At 44.9% G+C, this 13,987-nt stretch overlaps 1 protein-coding gene across 1 annotated transcript in view; it reads left to right on the top strand.

Moving 5' to 3' along the window:
* CSPP1 (centrosome and spindle pole associated protein 1) overlaps positions 1-13,987 on the top strand; it is a 2,775,649-nt gene that overhangs the window by 1,324,016 nt on the left and 1,437,646 nt on the right. Inside the window, exon 13 of the mRNA XM_044066267.1 lies at positions 10,573-10,728. Within this exon, the coding sequence (XP_043922202.1) occupies positions 10,573-10,728 (156 nt within the window). The remainder of the gene's footprint in view (positions 1-10,572; positions 10,729-13,987) is intronic.

Below are 13,987 nucleotides of genomic sequence, written 5' to 3'. Positions count from 1 at the left end.
TTGCTGTGTGTGTTGTTTGCCTGGGTGTAGCTTATTTGTCCGCCCAGTGCAGTGATTGTGCAGGATTTAATTCGAGGGCCCTGATAGACAGAAAAGTCATACTGGTGGCAAAATGCCTGCTTCCAGCATCTACTTTGGATTCTTCAGCTTTTGCTTCTACAACTCCCACCCAACCCCTCCCCTCAGGCTGGGACTCACCCTCCCGCTAGACCTGCTGATGGGGATGTGAAAGGGAGAGACAAAAAAAACACAAGGATACAGAGAGAGGGAGAGACAGAGAGAAGAAAGGGGATCGGCCCCGTAAACACTCTCCAGATTGAGAGGCCTTTCTTAACCCGCCTTCCAAGCTCTCGAGACCTGTATCTTCTCGGCTCCACTTCCCCAGAATTTCCCCAGAGCCGAGGCCTTCCTCCATATCCTCTCTGCAACCAGTCATATCCAAGTTGGTCCCTTCTTCACGCTTGACTCTTTCTGAAATGGATATATACAGGATAATGAGGAGATCCATTCGGACCCAAATCCAGATGGGAGTTTTGCCAGGCCCCTCTCCCTCTGGAGGGGTGGGAACCTCCTTGCTATTCTTTCATCCGATTTCTCCTTCCTTGATCCCTCCTTGCCATTCTTTCATCCGATTTCTCCTTCCTTGATCCGGCCTGCAGTTTTGGTGTATATGGATCCGAGGATCTTCGAAGCTGGGGATTTGGCGCCGATGGTTCCTCCAACCTCGACAACAGCGATTACCTTGATTTCCTTGGATCCGACCAGCTTTCGGGGCTGAGGATGGGAAGTCGGACCCGAGGGGATGGATGTGTCTTCGGCTCCGACCTTGTCGGATCTGAGTTGTTCCTTCGGAGCTCCAGCTACCCTAGCCTCAGCCCCGATCCTCACGACAGACCCGGGGAGAGCTTCCTCCTTGTTGGGTTGTAAGGAGGTGCACTCTCCATCGGCGTTCAACGTGGTGGAGAGGGTTCTCTTCCAAGGATCGAGACCCCAGCCTATTTTCTTTGATTCCACCCAAACTTCCTCAGATTTGGTTACAACTCCCTTCAGCCTGTCTCAGGGACAGCCCGTGCTAGAGGAGCCCCAGGCAGTTCCTTGGAGGAACCCCCCGTGTCTCATGAGCCCTTTTCATAGAGTCCCACTGAAGAAGGTCATCGTAAGCACATGTGCAAATGGAGGCACCGGGACTCCCTTGAGTCCCTTACTGAAGACACTGATTTAGATGGAGAAGGTTCCGCCAGGTCACCTCCCCAGGATGTCTCCTTTGGAGACATCATGGAGATCCTCTGCCCGAGGGCAGGTTGGTCATCCCCAAAACCTTCTACGGATGAATCAGTGTTCCAGGAGGTTTTTGGCACAGGCCCATCTACGTCCTGGGTGTCCCCGCCGGCGGATCCTTCAGTGGATCTTATCACCATGCGGGCATGGAAGGAGCCTGATACCATAGAGCCGATACCCAAGCGCCCGGACAAAATTCTCTCTCCACTCTCTGACAGACAGGCATGGTATAAAGGATCCCCTGTGGATGCTATGGTGGTTGCAGTAGCCACCAAGAGGGAACTGGCTCAAGAAAGTTCCTCAGTCCACCGTCCGGATAAGGAGTCCAGGACGGTGGATTGTTTGGGAAGTGAGTGTATTCTTCTGTGACATTTTCCATCCGAGCACTGAACTACTTGGCACACCTTATATGGCTGAAGCGAGACCTAGTCACAGAGTTAGCTGAGTCACCCTCAGAGTCTCTGTCGCAGGAGGACAAGCATCTGTTTGCTGTGAAGATGTCTACTTTGAAATCATTGTCAAGCACATCCATGCACCTCCTTTCTCATGCTATGGAAGGAGCAGCTAGGACGGCTGGGACTAGCATAGCTGTGAGGTGACATGCTTGGCTCAGACTGTGTCAGTTTGTGGACCCCTTCATGGCATCTTTTACGAATGCTTCCTTCAATGGTTCTCTCTTTGGGAAGACCGTACGTGACACCCTTGTCCAGAGTGAAAAAGATGGGAAGACTTTGTCTGCCATCGGAATCCGCTTGTCTAGCCCTCAAAGATCCTTTTCCAGGAATCAGAGGTGGCAAAAGAAGATGTGGTTCCAGAAATCGCAGTTTTCCCGGGACTCTCAGAACAACTCGTCCCCTAGAGGCAGAGTGGGACATGACAGACGTCCCAGAGGCAGAGGGGGTCTGAGGAACTTTGGGTCTAGGGAGCACTTCTCTGACAGGCCTGCGCAGCAGCCCTGAGGGGTTGTCCGACTCTGGAGGCAGTCGGGGGAATATTATCATTGCACCCAATGGCATGGGAGTCCATAACTGCAGATCGTTGGGTGCTTAAAATAATATCCAAAGGTTACACCATCCCGCTTCTTGCCCCTCCTATCCAACCAAAACACCTCCCAGATGTTCCACCCACTCAAAGGGAGATGGCAACACTAGAGGTTTCCAAGCTGCTTCAAAAATGAGCCATCAAACCTGCCCCCCCCCCCCCCCCCCCCAGTCAGTCTGGATCAGGCGTTTACTCCAGGTTCTTTTTAGTGCCAAAAAAGACGGGGGACCTCAGACCCATATTGGACCTGTCAACCTTAAACCTGGCTGTCGCCAAACAGAAATTCAGGATGGTCACCCTACAATCCATTCTACCTTCTCTTTGAGAAAGCGACTGGATGTGCTCGATAGACCTCCAGGACGCTTACTACCATATCAAGATTCACAGAAGCTCCTGGAGATTCCTTCGTTTCCGGCTGGGAGCCAGCCATTTCCAGTTGTGAGCCCTACCCTTCTCACCACAGTCCCCAGGGTGTTTACCAAGGTAATGGCAGTCATAGCTGCTCATCTGAGGCTTCAGGGGATTCAGGTATTCCCTTACCTAGACAATTGGCTCTTTGCTGCTTCCACTAAGCTTCTTCTTTGCCAAGCCAGAGACTTCTTCCTACATCTTGCAGTCCTGTTAAGGATTACGGTCAATTTCCCAAGTCTCTCTTGAATCCGGTACAGATCTTCCTAACTCCAGACAGGGTCCAGAGTCTAAGGGCTCTTGTATTACTAATTCTTGGCCCCAGTTTACCGAAGGTGGTGGATATTCTCAGAGCCCTGGGCTCTGTGGCTGCAGCAATTTCTAAACTCCCCTGTGCACGTCTTCACATGCGTGTTCTACAATGGACTCTAGCCGTACAGTGGTCTTGGCTGGATCTCCCCATGGAATACCCAATTCACATCAGCAAAGCTTGCAGGGCATTAGTTCTCTGGTGGTTCCAGTCTCAGGAGATTGTAGCAGGACGCCCATTAGTTCCATCCACAGCCCAAGTCACAGTGACCACCGACACCTCCCAGCTCAAGTGAGGGGGAGCATTATCTGGGGAGGACGGTCCAAGGCATGGGGTCCCAGATTGAGACCAGATTGCACATCAGTGTTCTGTAGATGAGAGCAGTGCTTTTAGCATTGCAAGCCTTCCACACTGTTCTTCCTCCGGGAACTATTGAAATTCAGTCACACAACATGACTGTTTTCTACATCAACAAACAAGGAGGAACCAGATCTTACCCTCTGTGTCGCGAGGCCATGAGAGTTTGGGTTTCTGATTGCAGCGCACATCCCGGGATGCTCCAACAATTTAGTGGACAAATTGAGTCGGGCTATTCTAATGCCATATGAGTGGTCTCTGAAACAGTCGATAGCAGAGGAGATCTTCCTTGCGTGGGGTTGACCTTGCTGCGATCTCTTCGCATCTCCTTCCAATGCAAAGTGCAATGAGTTCTTTGCTCAGATTCCCTCACCAGGGGACCCCCCCCCACCCCCACCCCTAGAGATGCACTAGTCCAAAAAGGCCTTAAAAACGATGCCCAAGGCCACATGCTCAGGCCTCTATGCCTAAAAAACAAATGATAAGAATGGCTGAAGATCTAATAACTCTAATCAGGGGTAGCCAACCCCCCCCCTTTCTTAGAGGCCTAGGACTGAAGTTGTTTATGAATCTTCTGACCAGAATTCTGTTTTTTCTGATTCTTCTGATGATTTGGATTTACCCTTATCTACTTATGAGGATTCTGATGTAGAGGACTCCATTCCCTCTGCTTCCCCTGCAGAGGATTTTTCTTTTGGGGAAACCTTACATACTCTAAGGGAGCATTTCCACTGGGAAAGCCAGGATTTTTCTGATTGAAAAAAAGAGGCTTAGGGATTTCTTTCTCCTACCTCAGCATAGGCCTTTAGCTATTCCTCCTGTACTAGACATTGTTGTTGATGCTTTTTCGGAATCTGGTTTGGCCCCTGATTCCTTGCCTCCTGCTCCCAGAAAACCTGAAAGATACTACAGGGTCCCTGAGTGTCACAAGTTCCCTTTTAAAAATCCTATTGCGGATCCAGAGATTATTTCACAAGGGCATTAAGGCTTCTACTGCTAAAAATCCTACCCCTTCTGATAGAGACTCCAGGGCGCTGGATAGATGGGGTAAGAAGGTTTACACTTCTGCAACCTTGGCCATTAGGGCTTTAAACATTCCAGTTTCATATGTTAAAGTATCAGCAACATGTTTCTGGATTGCTTAAACAGAAAATGATGTTGATTCCTGAATGTGTGGAAAATAAAGAATTACAGGATTTAATGCATTCTTTTAACAAGTTGGAAAACATACTTTGCAATGTGGTTTTGATTCATTAGAGGCCTCTTGCAGGGCTACTGTCACTTGGTCTGTGCTCAGAAGGCATGCTTGGCTAAAGGAGCAGTCTTTCTGATCATGTTAAAGCTAAATTGTCGGATGCTTCCTTAAATCAGGACTGCCTGTTTGGCAACAAGGCTGAGGAAGTTCTTAAAGTGATGGAAGATAAAGGTAATCTATGCAAACTGTTAAAGATTTCTTAAAAGTTCAACCTCCTAGAGTTAGTAGGCACTGGCCCTCTAAGAATTGGTCCTTTCCAGCCCCTTCCAGGTCTTCTCAAGCCAAACCCAGACACAGCAAAAACCCCATCTTTCAGTCCTAGGGGACATACAGGACTAAGCAGTGGGGGGCCTCCACTTCCACATCTGGGAATAATAAGACTCCCCCCTATGGTAAACTGTCTCAATTACTTCCTTTTAAAATTTCCAAGCACTTATCAACTGACTGTCCCTTTGGGGGGAAAGATTGCTCTTCATGCAAAGAACTGGGAACTCATTACCCAGGACAAATGGGTTTTAAATATAGTGTCCCAGTGATACAAATTGCATTTCCACATGTTACCAACACCAAGCGGGTGGCTGGACCTACCCCCAAATCAGTGGGCTGGGGCCCAAAAACAAGTACTTTCTCTCTTAAGCATGGAGGCTATTCAACTTGTACTAGAAGAGGAAAAGGGACAAGGTTTCTACTCGACTTTTCCTGGTACCCAGAAAAGACAATTCATGGTGTCCTATCCTGGACCTGACTACTCTAAACACCTTTTTGGAGATTCCAAAATTCAAGATGCTGACTCTTCACCAATTACTTCCTATGATAGGCAAAGATGCCTGGTTGGCAGCACTAGATTTACAAGAAGCATACCTGCACATCCCAATCAGGGAATCTTGCAGAAGATACTTACGCTTCAAAGCAGGCTACACTCACTATCAGTTCTCTGCACTGCCCTTTGGCTTATCTACTGTGCCCAGGGTATTCACAAAGTGCCTAGCTCCAGTTATTGCATTTTGCAGGCAAAGAAATATTCAGATATACCCATACCTGGACAATTGTCTAATTCAGGCAGGAAGCCAGGACATTCTTTTGAATCATCTGGCCTTTGTACAAAGGGTTCTAACTTGTCTGGGGTACACCATAAACGAAAAGAAATCACACCTGGTACCCTGTCAACAAATTATATTCCTGGAAGCAAGCTTGAATACAACTTCCCAGATGGCTTACTTCATGCCAGAGAAACAAATTCATTTGACAACCTACTTCAAACAAGTGGCCAAAAAAACCCTGCCATCTGCAAGACAAATACTGCAAGCCTTGGGGTTCATGGCCTCCTGCATTCCTCTAATTCCATATGCAAGACTGCATATGAGAAAACTACAGTGGTATCTAAAAAGCCTATGGTGTCAACATTCTCAAGATCTAGAAGCAATGATTCCTATCATACCTTGCCTATGCCTAGAATTCCTTTGGTGGGCAGAGGTCTGCCACCAAAACAAGGGACTAGCTTTCACACCACCCCCTGCCACCCAAACCCTAACAACAGATGCATCAGACTATGCTTGGTGGGCTCACCTGGCAGGGAAGTGCATTCCGGGCAAATGGAACCCAAGTCAAATGCACCTGCATATCAATCAAAAAGAAATGTTAGCTGTACAAAATGCTCTGACAGCCTTCAAGGACCACGTTCTTCCAGGACAACTTATGGTAAAGATGGACAACACCACTGTTATGTGGTACATACGCAGGGGGGAACACATTCTTACCCCCTCTGCAGACTAGCCATGGCATTGTGGAACACAGCTTTGAGCTACCAAGTGCACCTACAAGCTCAATTCCTGTCAGGAAAATTAAATACATTGGCAGACGGACTAAGCAGAAACCTCATGGACCCACACGAGTGGAAACTGGAACCAAGGATTTTCAACATGTTGACAAGCAAATGGGGGAGCCCAGATATAGACCTGTTTGCCTCTCCCCAGAACTACCAATTGGACAAATTTTGCACAAGGACTCCCCACAAACAAGCCTGGAAAGTGGATGCTCTGTCATTCAGCTGAAAAAAAATATCAGTCTATGCCTTCCCCCCTCTGCCTCTGCTCTCCAAAGTACTACTAAAAATCAAAAAAAGACAAGCCAAGGATGATTTTGATTGCTCCAGACTGGCCACACCAATAGTGTTATCCCCTCCTGCGCAGCATGTCACGGTTACCCCCATGGCACCTGCCTCAGACTCCTTCCTTGTTGTCTCAGCAGGAGAACCAGACTCTGCACCCTCCGCTTCTAACACTGAACCTTGCAGCCTGGCTAATTACATAATCTCTCCTTTACCATCCCTCAGTAAACCTGCGATGGATATCATTTTAGAGGTAAGGAGGCATAGTACTAGAAAATGTTATGCTGAAAAATGGAAAAGATTCTGTGCCTGGAACCAAGGGATGAGCACAACAGCACGCAATTTACCTCAGATTTTACAATACTTAACTGAGATGTTTCATAAGGGCCTGTCCTTTTCCACCATTAAAATCCATTAAAATCCACGCCTCAGCCGTTTCAGGTCATTATAACACAGAACCTCCCCTCTTTTCTCACCTACTGCTCAAGCAGTTCCTCAGAGGCGCCACAAATTTGAGTGCTCCCAGGAGAGCTCCAACCCCAACCTGGGACCTCAACTTTGTTTTAGAGAAACTCACTGTACCTCCTTCAAAGCCAGCTGCTACTGCAGACTTAAAATTTCTTTCTTGGAAAACAGTTTTGCTTTTAGCAATCACTTCAGCTAGAAGGGTATCTGAATTACAGGCCCTTATGGCAGTGGAGCCTTTCATCATCTTTCATGCGGACAGGGTATCCCTCAGAACCAATCTATCCTTCATGCCCAAGGTGGTGTCCAGTGTGGCTCTTAATCAGTCCATACATTTGACAGCCTTCTTTCCCAATCCACAGAACAAAGGGGAATGGATACTGTATTCCTTAGATGTGCACAGAAAACTTAGAGTCTACTTGGACAGGACTAAACCTTAAAGGAAATCTGAACAACTGCTGGTGGCATTTGCTGCAGGGGCAGAGGGGAAGGCTATTTCAAAGCAAACCATTTCTAAATGGATAGGCCATTGCATTCATTTCTGCTATAAGCACCATGGAAAATCTATCCCCCAGGGGATCAGACCTCACTCCACCAGGGCTGCATCTACCTCGACAGCCTTTCTCAGAGGCTTCCCTACCAGGGACATCCTAGAAGCTGCTACCTGGAGTTCTGTACATACTTTCACCAAGCTTTATTATTTGTCATTTTTCTCTAAATCCAGAACTGGCTTTGCCACTGCAGTCTTGCAGGGCCTTGTAGCTGGTCCTAATGCTATCTAAATTCCTCCTCCCAACCATAGCTTTGGGAATCTACCCAAATGTAATGACTGACTGCAACAGTGAAACACGAAGAACATAGTACAGTTGTGTACACTTACCATAAATGTAGATGTTCGAGTGTATTCACTGTTGCAGTCCTGGTTACCCTCCCACCAGCCCCCTAACTTCTTTTGGCTACACCTCTACTTTCCTTTACTATGCTTAAAAGCCTTTTTGGTATATTTGCTTTTTTGTTGGAGGTATATCTTTGTACTTTTATATTTAATTGCTCCCCATTAGGGGGGCACCTGACATCTGGGGCAAGAAAAACTGATGTAATAGCATCGGCTGCATGTTTTATACCCCTGATGAACTGACGTCATGGAAGAAGGGACAACAACTGACGCAGGACCCAAGATTTTGTTAATCAGGCTGACTGAGGGCTACCTGCAAGCAGATAACCCAAATGTAATGACTGCAACAGTGAATACACTCGAACATCTACATTTATGGTTAAGTGTGCACAACTATAGTTTGTAGCTCCTCCTTGGATTCTAGATCCCTGCGCGGATCTCATTTCTCATCCTTCGGGCACCTGTCCGCCCAACCTGAACAGCCTCAAGCTGACAGCTTGGGTTCTCCAATTCCCTTGATTGCCAGGACTCCCGGTCTTTCTTCTTCAGTGAAAACTATTCTGGTGGCGGCTCATAAGTCTTCCACTTGGAAGATTTGCCGCAGTAAATGTAAATGATTTTCTTTTTGGGCTTCTCAGCAAAAGCTGGACCCTTTTACAGCCCCTGTTTTTGCGGTACTGGATTTCTTAGCCAGCATTTTTCAGCAAGGAGCCAGTTCTTCCACTGTGAAAGTGCAACTGGTAGCTATTTAAAATTTCCATGTCGGCAAGAACAGAAATGCCCTGGCCTCTTCTAGATTGTGTAAGGCTTTTCTTAAAGCACTTTTCTTTTGTGTCCTCCAGTTAAGAACCCTGTTCCTCCTTGGGACCTTACCTTGGTTATCCAGGCTTTAGTTGCTCCCCCCTTTGAACATGCAGCGTCAGCAGATTTGAAGTTCTTTTCCTGGAAGACAGCCTTCCTATTGGCCATTACGTTGGCTAGGAGGGTTAATGAGCTTCAGGCCTTGTCTGCTGTGCCCCCTTACTTGATCTTCCATAAGGACAGGGTTTCTCTCCATACAAACCCTTACTTTCTTACCAAAAGTGGCTTCTGAATCAAACATCATTCAAACAATTCACCTGCCTGTTTTTTTCCCAAATTTTCAGAACAAGGGTGAATATAAACTGCATTTGCTAGATGTTCATAGACAACTTTGTTTTTATTTACACAGAACAAAGTCCTTCCGTAAGTCTGACCAGTTATTTGTATCCTTTTCTAAGCCCTTTTTGGGTAAGGCCATCTCCAAAGTTTCTTTAACTAGATGGATTACACTGTGTTTTGCAAATTTACAAAGACAAAGGCTTGTCTCCACCTGATCCTGTTAAAGCTCATTCTACCAGATCTATGGCGACATCTGCTGCTTTCTGGTCTAGGGCATCATTGGATGACATTTGTGTGGTAGCAACTTGGGCTAAGTCACATACCTTCATTTCTCATTATAAGTTGGATTTATTCTCCAGAGGGAGAGCATCCTTTGGCTCTGCAGTGCTCAGGAATATCCTTCCATGAGGCCCTCCCGGGAGTTTGAGTAGCTGGGGACTCTGTCCCACAGGTTGCAGATAAAATGAAGTTAATTACTTCAGATAAAGAAGTTATGTACTCACCATAACATTCCATCTGAGTAGTTATACTTCATTTTTCTGCAGCCTTCCCACCCTCCTTCCCTCGAACCTTCTCATGTGCTGATCATGTGTGGGTTGTTCTAGTTTGAGTTGTGGCAAACTCGATCTGAGAAAAGGCAGGAGATGGTGGTGTGTTATGGCTAAGGGGGAGGAGCTTGGAGCAGATGCTTGTAATGTTGCCGGCATGGATCCGGTACGGATGCGAATACCCAAGGTTGCAGAAAAATGAAGTATAACTACTCAGAGGGAACGTTATGGTGAGTATATAACAACTTTCTTCCCAATTCTGACTTGGAAAAGGAGACTTGCCTTCTTCCTGCACCAACCAATTCAGTAAAATGCAGTGAATAAGGCTAGCTTTAATGGATGGAGCCTTGAATGTGGTGGCAATGATGTGAATTTGAATACAGGGTCAGATGAGAGTGTGGCTTTTCCACTTCCATTTGGAAAGATGTGAAAGTATCAACAAACTAGAAGCAACTTCTGTACAGGGTCTGCCAGTGGAAGCATGCTTATATAGGTTGCATGAAGACAAACAGCATGCATAGCGCAAAACGTGCTTCAGTGGTTGGAATATGTAGCTAGTAGATGCCAAAGTGCAATGAATCCATTTAAAATGCAAGTGGATTATGTTGTCAGTGATGTTTTATGCCTTATTTCATCAAGTACATCACTTTATGCAAGTCTGCAAATTAACAGTTTGTTTCCTAGTTTTTAAGTCTCGCACTTTAAAATTTTATGAAAAATAGTGTTTCTCGCATCCTCTAGTTTTTTTAAATATTTTGTTTCTTCCAGCTGATTTAAAGGTAATGCACCAACAAAATGAAAATGCTTTCAAGAATCCAGATGCAAAAGCTTCACAAGATAGGAGGGCAGTTGTATCACTTGATCTTAATTTAGCTACACCTCGGATTGAAAGCAACCCATCACCTTCTGCAAATAAAATTTCAGGTTGGTAATTTGTTAGTTTCTGCCATTTTTGATTGTATATTATAATAGTTCTGCTTTTTCTAAGCTAGAAGTTTTTGTTTATGATAAGCTTGTAATGCTGAAAACCAAGGTTTTGGTTTCGGGGGAGCCTAGATGGGATGTGCAAAGAACATTACATCTGATTACTCACTGTTTAGTGCTGCAGTTACTCTGCAAGTGACAGAACAGGGAAAAGACATGAACAGGCATCCATTGTTAATGTGTTGTCTTTCCTGTTGGGGGTGTTATAGAAGTAATGGCTGGAAATTCAACTGCTGACCTCATCTCGACTATGTTGTGCCTTCTCATATTCTGTCAGTTAAATTCACTCAGAGCTAGTTCTAGACCTTTTCCAGATGCACCTGCATAAAACTACACCTGAAGATTTAGTAAAGTATTCTGTATCTCAGGATTGACTTGAAGAATGAGGAGTCTTTGCAGTCAGTGCATATTGTCTTGTCTTATCACAGACACAGGAACTGGGGGGGGGTGATTTGGGTTGAAAGTGGAGAATTAGAATAAATAAGTACATTATGTGGGTGCATATAATATGTTCCTTAGCTGTTGTGGCTGACCTTCATATTGTTTAACTGTAGACTTAATACAGTGTCTGTGCACTAAAGGTAACTGATATACTGCATAGTGCAGTATGTCTGCCACTGTCATAATGCAGCTATATGATTTTTGTATCCACAAGTGGGAACCAGTAGCATTTCAGCAGCTGTGACAGCATAATTCTTTTTTCTTTATAACAGTTTTTAGCCCTATAGTATAAGAAAAAGAAGTATGCCCATGGCAATTTAACAAGTGCTATCCACATTGATGCGCCCATATAACCTACACGAGTCCCAGTAGTTTTCTATTTTTATGTGCTTTTTCTCCCATGTGCATTTGTACCATCAGGCCTCCCCTAGTAAGTCCAAACCATTTGTTCCGTATCACTGGACATCCTTAGTTCGAAATGTGAACCATTTCAGGCAGCTATGAGAGAGTTTTGTTTTCTTGCTGGAGTTCTGACTTTGAAGCCAAGCATTTTTCCTGTTTTGTCCATACATTGCTAGCCCCCACCCCAATCAGTTATTTCTTCACAATACTTCACTTTGCATCAGGAGCCATCAAAGTAGGAAAGAGACCTTTATTTGTTCTCAGTACTTTTCATTTATCTGGGCTGCCAGTGGGGAAGAGTATTGGAGCATGACCAATCTGTCTAGTACCTTGCACTACTGTGGGAATCACTGTTTCCAGAGCTGCCATCCAGCCAGAGGCAGCCATCCAAATACCCAAGAGGGATGAATTGTTTTCCACATATCTCCACCCATGACTGCAATTATGAGGTAAGCCCTAACCATTCCCTCGCTGGAGGAATGTGTGCATCACCTCAGCAGCGACTTTACCCTCCTCTTCTGTGAGTGCTTAGTCCCATATACTCACAACTAAGGCTACCACTAAATGGCTCGGTGGTAAAAGGACTGCCCATTGGATATTCTTTACATCATTGTTCTTCCTCTGAGTACTGCATAGGTTATCAATCAGACCAGTCTGATGCATCAGGCGCAGAACTTTCTGCTATGCCAGCAGAACAGGAGATGTGTATGTAGAAATGCATTCATCTGATTTCCTGACCAGGCAGCTATGGTAAGTCTGCAGCCAGTCTTGGGTAGAGAAAGTTAGGCCACTCCAGGGAGCCAGCAAGCTGTTCCATTCTCTAGTATTCAACACACTCTTTCTTTCTGATTGAGTAATGGATAGGCCAGTTGGGCTTGTTGGGCATGAATGAATGGGCCGTAGGTTGTCACTTTGTCCAGGGTTGCCTGGCTCCCATCTATGCAGAAGGAATGGTCTGATTGGGTGAGGGAGGGTGAGCCATCTGACAGAGTCCCTTGGACATGGGGGGATGCATTTGTTTTGCATATGGTAAAAAAGTTGCACCAAGGAGTCTGGTGCTTGCACTTGCTTTGAAAAGTGCAGTGTTATACTTTAAGGTTACATGTTTATAATTGTGTACTTCAGAACTGTATTGTCTGTCAATCCTGCCCATGTTTTCATGTTATAACAAAAGATTGTGGCACGCAGGAACTTAACACATTAACTTCAATATCTAACTTCTAGTGTTTTACAGTCCTGTCTCCACTGACTACTTTTATCCCTTTTCTTAAGTACAGCAGCACATAGAACGTAGAACACAATACCTTTAAAAGATAATATATTGTGCTGTACTGCATTTTGGAATTGTGTTGTTCATCACTTCTGCCTTCCTTGACTCTTCACGTCTGCTTCTAAAAGAGGTCAACAAATCAAGAATATGTGCCATGTTTTCTTTAGCATGTTTTTTAGAGTAATGTATTTATACAGAGAGGGGAGCAAGAATTAACAGTACACAAATTCTTAGCATACTTATCAGTTATATTTTATTAAGTTATAAATTTTGTTAAATGACCCCTCCCCCCAATAAATACCTAGATTTTGTTGAAAATGAGTCTGAGACATACATTTTCTGGGTTGAGGGACAACATTCTTTGAAGCTGCTGTGCAGTTCCAAAAAATTTGGTTACACCCATGGAGACAAGCCAAACCTCAAGAACTGAATGGTTTCAGTTCAAGATCTAACTTATGATCTCATGTTTGTTTTCAGTAAACATCTTTATTAAATTATCACGTGACACAGGCAGTCTTACATTTATATAAATGAAAAACAAAACATTGGTACCACTTTAGTTGCAAACATACAATATAGACACCATTGAAACAACTGTAGTTGCAAACATTATACATCACTTATAATCTACCCAGTCATTGTCAATTAAGCATTATGTGGCTCATTCAAATCCTTCCTTTTAAACCTCATTCCTTCTCTGCATATATTGTTCCCACAATTCCCATTTTCCTATGTAGTTTGCTCCGTCCCTTTTCTAAAGATCCCAATTCCAGTTGTTTTAGCACTGTTATATTCATTACTTCTAGTAAAGTTGGTCTAGACTTTGATTTCCATTTTCTAGTAATTGCTTTTTGGCAGCCACCATAATTAGACTCAGCAAGGCTTTACTATGTCTAGGCAATTCCGATTCTGTATCATAGCTCAAAAAATTATCTCCCCAGTCAATCCAATCTGCTCACCCAGCATCTCTGACAGAGCAGTCTGCGTGGAATTGCTAAAGTCAGCCAGCTCAATACACTCCCAAAAAATGTGTTCCCAGCCACCTCTTTCTTGCCTGTCACACCTCTAACGTTTTTTGTCCACCCA

Source organism: Protopterus annectens, chromosome 3.part1 (assembly GCF_019279795.1).
Source record: "Protopterus annectens isolate FY-2018-M chromosome 3.part1, PAN1.0, whole genome shotgun sequence".
Lineage (NCBI taxonomy): Eukaryota > Metazoa > Chordata > Ceratodontiformes > Protopteridae > Protopterus > Protopterus annectens.
Note: the sequence above shows the minus strand (reverse complement) of the source record. Positions and strands in the feature narration are given on the sequence as shown.